This window comes from Bos taurus, chromosome 7 (genome assembly GCF_002263795.3).
Source record: "Bos taurus isolate L1 Dominette 01449 registration number 42190680 breed Hereford chromosome 7, ARS-UCD2.0, whole genome shotgun sequence".
Taxonomy (NCBI): domain Eukaryota; kingdom Metazoa; phylum Chordata; class Mammalia; order Artiodactyla; family Bovidae; genus Bos; species Bos taurus.
The window spans coordinates 40,606,647-40,614,810 of NC_037334.1; the positions used below are offsets into that span (position 1 = coordinate 40,606,647).

An 8,164-nucleotide genomic window follows, 5' to 3' on the forward strand; every position below is an offset into this window, starting at 1 on the left:
CTTCCACCTGAGAGCACCAATTTTTTCCATGGTGATTACAACTAAAAATCATGGGCAGGGGACTTCCCTGGTGGTCCAGCGTTTAAGACTCCATGCTCCCAATGTAGGGGCTCAGATTCAATCCCTGATTAGGGAACTAGATCCCACATGCTACAAGGTGCAGCAAAAAAAAAAAAAAAATCTTAAAAAAACTCCCTGGACTTTCATGGTGGCTCAGTGGCAAAGAATCCACCTGCCAATGCAGGAGGTTCAATCCCTGGTCTAGGAAGATTCCACAAGTCTTGGAGCAGCTAAGTGTGTACGCTACAACTATTGAGCCTGTGCTCTAGAGTCTGGGAACTACAACTACTGAGCTCATGCGCCGCAACTACTGAAGCACACCTTAGGGTCTGGGCTCTGCATGAAAAGCCCATGTACCCCAACTGGAGAAAAACCCTCACAGCAACGAAGAGCTGGCACAGACAAAAAGAAATAAGTAAAATTAAAAAACAAAAACCCTAGGAGTTTGCATGCCACAACTAAGAGTGTGAACGCCACAGTGCAGCCAAGAAAAAATAAAAAATCATGGGCAACTCACCCCCCAGTCAGTATTTTATGGGTAGCCAGACATACCTCATTTTATTGCACTTTGCAGATATTATGTGTTTTAAAAAGTAAAGATTTTTGGCAACTCTGCCTCAAAGCAATCCTACTGGTGCCAATTTCCCAACAGCATTTGCTTACCTCATGTTTCTGTGTCACATTTTGAGAGTTCTCGTAATATTTCAAACTTTTTCATTATTATCCTATCTGTCACAGTGACCTGTGATCAGTGATCTTTGATTACTATTACTATACAGTAACTTTGGTTACTATTGTAATTGTTTTGGGGTGCCATAAACTCTGCCCACATAAGCAAATTTAACAGATAAATGTTGTGTGTGGTGCTGGCTCCCTGATTTCTCTCCCTCTTTTTGGACCTCTATTCTGTGAGACACAACAATACTGAAATAAGGCCAATGAACAATCCTACAAGGGCCTCTAACTTTTCAAATGAAAGGAAGGGCCACATACCTCTCACATTAGAAGATTTAAAACAGTGAGGAAGGCATATCAAAAGCTGAAACAGACTGAGACTCTTCCCTTGTGCGGCCCAGTGGCTAAGACTGCACTCCCAATGCAGGCGGCCTGGGTTCAATCCCTGGCCAGGGAACTAGATCCCACAAATAGCAACTAAGAGTTTGCATGCAGCAATTAAAGATTCTGCATGCCATCAGCCAAATAAATAAATATTAAAAATAAAAAAAGCTGAGGCAGGCTAAAAGCTAGGCCTCTTGCATCCAACAGCCAAGTTGCGAATGCAAACAAAAAATTATTGCAAGAAATTAAAAGTGCTACTCCAATGAACACACAAGAAGGTACAATAGCCTTATTGCTGGTACAGTGGAAGTTTTAGTGGTCTGGATAGATCAAACAAGCCTCAACATTCCCTTAAGCCAAAACCTAATCCAGAACAAGGCCGTACTTCTTTTTATTCGACAAAGGCTGAGAGAGGTAAAAAAGCCATAAATAAAACGTTTGAAACTAGCAAATGCTGGTTCACAAGATTCAAGGAAAAAAGCTCTTCTCCATAATATAAAAGTGAAAGGTGAAACAACAAGTTATCCAGAAGATCAAGTTAACATCATTAATGATGGCGCCTACACTGCACAACAGACTTTCAGTGTGGATAAAGCAGCCTTATATTGGAAGAAGATGCCACATAGGACTTTCATAGCTACAGAAAGGGCAATGCCTGGCTTCAAAGCTTTAAAGAACAGGCTGACTCTTTTGTTAGGCACTAATACAGCTGGTGACTGTAAGTTGAAACCAATGCTCATTTACCATTCCAAAACTCCTAGGACCCTGAAGAATTATGCTAAAGCCACTCCGCCTGTGCTCTATAAATGGAGCAAAGCCTAGATGACAGCACATCTGGTTACAACATGGTTTACTGAATATTTTAATCCCCACTGAAGAGACTTACTGCTCAGAAATAAAGATTCCTTTCAAAATAGTACTGCTTTTTGAATAGTCTCCCAAGAGATGTCTGTTGGAGATATACAAGATTAATGTTGTTTTCATGCCTACTAACAACATCCATTCTGAAGCTCATAGATCAAAGAGTAGTTTCAACTTTCAAGTCTTATTATTTAAGGTAAGAAATACATTTCACAAAGCTATAGCTGCCATACACAGTGCTTCTTCTGATGGATCTGGACAAAGTAAACTGAAAATCTCCTGGAAGGGGTTCACTGTTCTAGATGCCATTAGACTATTCATGAGAACATTCCCGGTGGTCTAGTAGTTAGGGGCTTCCCACATAGCTCAGTAGGTAAAGAATCTGTCTGCAATGCAGGAGACCCAGGTTTGATCCCTGGATCAGGAAGATCCCCTGGAGAAGGAAATGGCAACCCACCCCAGTATTCTTGCTTGGAGAATCCCATGCACAGAGGAGTCTGGCAGGCTACAGTCCATGGGCTCGTAAGAGTTGGACACAACTTAGCGACTAAACCACCACCACCAGTGGTTAGGACTCAGCACTTTCACTGCCAGGGCTCAGGTTCAATAGCTGGTCGGGGAACAAAAATCCCACAAATCGGCATGGCCAGGAAAAAAAAAACCACTCATGGGAAGATACCAAAATATCAACATCAACACAACAGGAGTTTAAAAGAAGTTGACACCAATCCTCATGGATGACTCTGAGTGGTTCAAGGCTTGAGCGGAGAAAGAGATGACATATGTGGTAGAAACAGCAAAGAAACAGAATTAGAAGTGGAGCTTGAAGATGTGACTGACTTGTGAAAATCTTATGATAAAACTTGAAGAGTTGCTTCTTATGGATGAGTAGAGAAAGCAGTTTCTTGAGATGACATCTACTCCTGGTGAAGGTGCTGTGAAGACTGCTGGTGAAATGGCAACAAAAGCTTTAGAATATTACATGAACTCAATTGATACAGCAATGACAGTGAGAGGACTGATTCTATTTTAAAAAGAAAGAAGTTCTGTGGGTAAAATGCTATGAAACAGCATTATATACTATAGAAAAATTGTTCCTGAAAGGAATGATTCAATCGATGAGGCAAAAGTTAATTACTGTCTCATTTTAAGACACTGCCAGTTACGCCAACCTTCAGCAACTGCCATTTTGATGAGTCAGCAGCCACCAACACGGAGGCAAGACCTTTCATCAGCAAAGATTTCAACTTGCTGAAGGCTCACACAATGGTTAACAATAAAATATTTTCAATTAAGATAAGTACAATTTTGAGACACACATATCACCCTGTTCCCTAGGGGGCATTTTTATATTTTCTTTCAACATTATAAAATCTTGAGAGCAGAAGCTACTTAAGTGAGAAAAGAGATGTTCAGAGAGATAAGAGGACATGGCTACACTCAGCTCCCCACGCAGGCCCTATTTGGACAGTGATGGTGCCCAGCTGTCTCCAAACCAACAAAACAAACTCAGAGATGCGCCCTCAAAGCAGTGAGATGATGCAGCCTCAAAAAACACCTACTCACAGAAGAGGTCCCTCTGGGCAGACCTGGCACCACGAAGAGGACACTCTCATGAGATTCTCATTCAATTGTTCTAGGGAAGGACCAGACCCTGAAAAAGGTTCAGAGCCACTCAGGGGGCAGGAGAGAACCAAAAATGTCAAGAGCTACTTCCAAGCGCACAGGGCCAGGAACAAACGCCCCTCCCCCACTCCCATGGGCACCCTACCTGGGTCCCCGCTGAGCTGGCCTGAGAGCCTGCTTGGAAGCCCAGGGCTCTGAGCCAGAGCTATGGGCTGGGCATCCTGGCTCTTTGCAAGGTCACTGTGGGGCTCTGCTGGCAGCTGCTCTTGCTCTTGGTCTGGAGGGCTGTCCCCATCGTCAATCACCACAGGGTCTTCACAGTGCTTGAGCTGCAATCCCAGAGAGGGCTCTTTAGAGCTCGGTGGAGAGGTCCCTGGCCAGATGAGGACCAGCAATTGTGCCAGGGACTGGGCAAACTTCCCCCTCCCTGGGCCTCATTAACACAACCACTAGAAGCACAGACCCACCTTGTTCAGGCTATAAAGAGAGATGACATAACCGTGTCACAAATTAGAGCCTTTAGGTAATGGATTCTGCCTTTTGGGGGTATCAAACTTCAATGTGGACATAACGAAAGCACATGGCTCTAGATGGAATTCCTCATCCCTGGCCAGGGAATACGTGACCCCACCAAAGCATCAAAGCGCGTGGCCACCCTCTCCACATCTGCTGCCCAGCCCCACTCTCTCCCTTTCCCTTCCCATCCTCCCAGCCAGCTTAGCCCAGCCCCCTCTGCTCACCCATTGCCAGGGTCTCCCTGGCTCTCGTTCCAGGGCCTCCACAGCAGACACAGCCTGATCACCACTCTCAGGTTCCTGGGCCCGCACCCAGCCCTGGACCTCCCGGGGCAGGATGGCCAAGAACTGCTCCAGCACCAGCAGCTCCAGGATTTGCTCCTTGGTGTGCCTTTCAGGTCGCAGCCAGCCCCGGCATAGGTCCCAGAGGCGGTGTAGGGCCTCCCGGGGGCCTGCAGCCTCCTGGTAGCAGAAACGTCGGAAGAGGCGGCGGGAGGACTCGGGATTGGGAAGCTCACCCTGGGAGGAAGGGTTCTCTCCCGGTGGGCTCCTCATTTTCCTGGGCTCCTCACTTTCCTTTGGAGCCAAGACTCGGGGGCACAGGGCTGTGGGCATGATGGGATTTGATGGGGGTCAGCAGCAGAAGACGACCCTATTTCCAAACAGAAATCACTGGCTTCAATGTTCTGGTCTCCTGTAGTAGTTTTTTGGGGGTGGTGATGGGAAAAGTGAAAAAGCCCACAGAGATCAGCCTTTGGGAGAAGCACCAGGATATGTGACATTTGTCAGTGTGGATGATCCTTACATAAAGGCAGAGAAGGAACAACCCCATTCCCAAAAGCATCATTATATGATTTCCCTAACTGAGGATTGGATGAACAAGGCAGGCAGTCCAGGAGAAAAGCAGTGACATTTCAACGTGGCACTGGTGTTCCAAGCATCCCAGGAGACCAATGGGGCCGCATGCAGGAGAGAGATGGTAATTAACACTCTGTGGTACCTTCGATGGCCAGGTCCTCCTGGAAGGGACCTGAAATGGACGAGCTGAGAAGGCCGCTATCTTGAGGCTTCAGAGCCAAAGTCACCGTCCTTGCCCTTGAGACCTTTACAAAATGAGCTGAAAAGACAAAGACAGACATGCACAGGAAAAGCCTTCAAAGCTGATCCAGGACAGGAAATTCACCCTGCTGGTAGTGAGTGCTATCAGAGTTAGACCAACACAGAGCGAGTAAGCCTTGCTCAGTGGAGTATGCACCAGGAAGCAGGGAAGAAAGCAGACAGCCCAGAAGACACCCAGACAAAAGAAGCATGTGTGCATGTCAGTTGCTCAGTTGTGTCTGACTCTTTGTGATGCGATGGACTGTAGCCTGCCAGGCTCCTCTGTCCATGGGGATTCTCCAGGCAACAATACTGGACTGGGTTGTCATGCCCTCCTCCAGAGGATCTTTCCGACCCAGTGATCTAACCTGCATCTCCTGAATTACAGGCAGATTCTTTACTGCTGAGCCACCAGGGAAGCCCCCAAACAAGAAATGGGGAGAGTCAAAAGAGGCACACCCTGAGTTAACTACAGAAAAATAACAGTAAGTATTTAAAAGCATCGGGGTTTTAAAAGGAGCCTCCACCCATTTCACTAAAGTCTGAATAGTAAACTTCAGTATATATTTAAAGATGTCTGGACTTTTGACCTGGCCTCCACCCATCTTGCCTTCTCTTCTCTTGTCATCTTCAAACCACAATGAAGAAAACCACACACACCTCACAGACCTTCCCCAGGCAGGACAGAGGTGGGGCACTAATGGCACAGCCTCCACATATGAGGGGCTCAAGAGCCCCTGCATCTCCTCAGTGAACATATGCAGGGCAACATCAGAGTAGCAGCCACTAAACCAGAGTACGGGACCCAGGGAAAACGAATGGCAAATACGGTCCCCTCCCCCACCATCAGGCCTCTGAGATCATTGGACGTGGTCCCTTGCTCTCAACACCCGGTTTAGGAGGCTCCCCAGCATGCCAGCACACATTACAGTTTGCCCCACCACCGGATTTCCCCCAGTGTCTGCTCATGCATCTGACACCCAATCTCAGTCCTACTCAACTCCACCTTCCCTGAACTCGGCCATCACACACCTCCAGGGCCTTGAGGTTCCTCAGGTCTGCACCCACCCTTAGTACTCTAGGGCATCTGGCTCTGGGCTTAGCCCATCATCCCTAACCAGACAGCCTGTCACCCTGGCACCGGCACGTAGGAAGCTCAGAAATGATGAGTGATGAATGAATTAACGTTGATTAATTCAAGAGGATCCAACAGGGGGCGGGGCGTACTTATAAGCCGCTCTACGAGAAGGAACGGAGCTGGATGAGCTGAAAGGGAAGGGGATGAGCATACCGTATGCCAAGGAAAGGGGCAAGCTTTCCTTTGATCCAGATTTCTCTCCTTTTCCCCTCCCTATACACCCGCACCCACCTCCACTCTAGCCAGCTCCCGGCTCCTCACCTCACAGCATGGAACTCCTTCTCAGCGTCTACCTCAAAGCCCTCCTGCGGCGGAAGTCTACAGCGGCAGCTCCTCATCCTTCCAGCCCGGTCTCCCGGGTGTCCTTCCTGAGGCGGGTTCTCTGCGAGGGCCACTCTGTCCCTGGCTAGCCAAGATCCTGTTTCCTGCTCATCCAGAAAACCACGGCTCCGCTTAAGAGGGAAGAAGTGGGATCAAATGCAGGCGCCTGAAAAACATTTGTGTCGTCTCATCCCCCTGCCCAGAGATTCAGAGCTCAGCCCTGGGAAGGGAGGCCGGAGCGCGCGGGGCTGGGAGCCAGGGGACCGAGGAGCGCGCAGTCGCGTGCGCTGGCCGCAGAAGCCGGGGCCGCCCGGGCCGCCCGGGCCGCACTCACCTCCTCGCCGAGTCCCAGTTGGCGGGCCGTACAGGCCTGACCGCCTCCGGAGCCCGCCGGACGCTGAGGAAAGGAAAGGCCGAAGCCCTCCGGCTCCCTCCCCTGGGACACTTCCTGCTCCGCTCTAGGACCGGGGAGGTCTCCGCATCTCAGTGGTTCTCTCCTCCGCCCCCCGGCCGAGGTGTGCGCTAGGGGTGACATTCGACACCCCCGGCCCGGCCCGGCCGGCGCGCCCCGCCCTGCCACGCCCCGCTTCGCGCGCGCCCAGGCCTCGGCGCCTGGCCGGGGGCTTTGTGGGTCCGTCAAGCCGCCTCTGCCGGGCCTCCCCGCGGGCTTGCGCCGGGGGCGCGCGTCGAGGCGGGGCTGGAGGCAGGGGCCTCGAAGGCGCGACGGGGACCGCGCCTGGAGGCGAGTGGCGAAGTGGCGGGGCAGAGAACCGGGCCAGCGGGAGGGTCGCGCGGGTGCGCCCTTCTGTGGGCGGCCGCCTGTGGGAAGGTTGGTCTCGGGGCTCCTCTCTTCTCTGTTCTCCGCCTTGGGACTCGTACGAGGGGCTTATTTACTCCCAGAAGGGCCGATCCGGGAGCCGAGGCTGAATGCTGGAGTTGGGAGGGGGAGCGGAGGAAGAAGGCTGCGGCGCACCGCGGGCCGTTACATTTCAGAATCCCGGTGTGGCACCCGCCCCCCCCCCCCCCCCACGCCTGCAGGCCCAACCTCCTTCCAGCCTAAACCCCTCCTCTACCCTCGACCCGCGGCCGCTGGAGAGGCAAGGAAGGCTCGGGAAAGGAAGACTCACCTCCCGCCTCTGTCCTCTATCTGATGCCCAAGGTGTCAGCCCTGGCTTTCAGAGGGTTTGCGGAGTTTCACAGCTACTCGTTACACGTCCCTTCTGGGCATCAGGACAACCCAGGGAGGGCCCAGAGGGACTTCGGTCCGTCTTGGCCCCCAGTGGGTGGTCGGGGTGCTTATTGCTCCCTTAAGTGTAGGGTGTAGCTAGCTGTTCACACTGGGTCAGGGGAACGGGCTAATGGACTTTGACTTGAAGTCGAGTCGTGGCGAAGGCCAGGAAGAATTAGGGCCTCTGGACTTCTAGACAGGGCTCCTTGCCACTACACTATGCTGAACATGTAGCTCGAAGACAGGTCTTCCTGGGAC

General features: G+C 50.9%; 1 protein-coding gene across 3 annotated transcripts in view; it reads right to left on the reverse strand.

The window, feature by feature from the left end:
• ZNF496 (zinc finger protein 496) overlaps positions 1-6,708 on the reverse strand; it is a 46,005-nt gene extending 39,297 nt beyond the window's left edge. For 2 of the 3 annotated variants that reach the window (XM_015472165.3, XM_024994295.2), the window contains exons 1-4: positions 6,619-6,708; positions 5,122-5,238; positions 4,347-4,773; positions 3,752-3,935 (exon numbers count right to left, since the gene is read on the reverse strand). In XM_015472165.3, the coding sequence (XP_015327651.1) occupies positions 3,752-3,935; positions 4,347-4,736 (574 nt within the window). In that variant the 5' untranslated portion in view covers positions 4,737-4,773; positions 5,122-5,238; positions 6,619-6,708. Of the gene's footprint in view, positions 1-3,751; positions 3,936-4,346; positions 4,774-5,121; positions 5,239-6,618 lie in introns of those variants that run through there. The other variant, NM_001205929.1, reaches the window with a different exon arrangement.
• Positions 6,709-8,164: the final 1,456 nt, after the last annotated feature.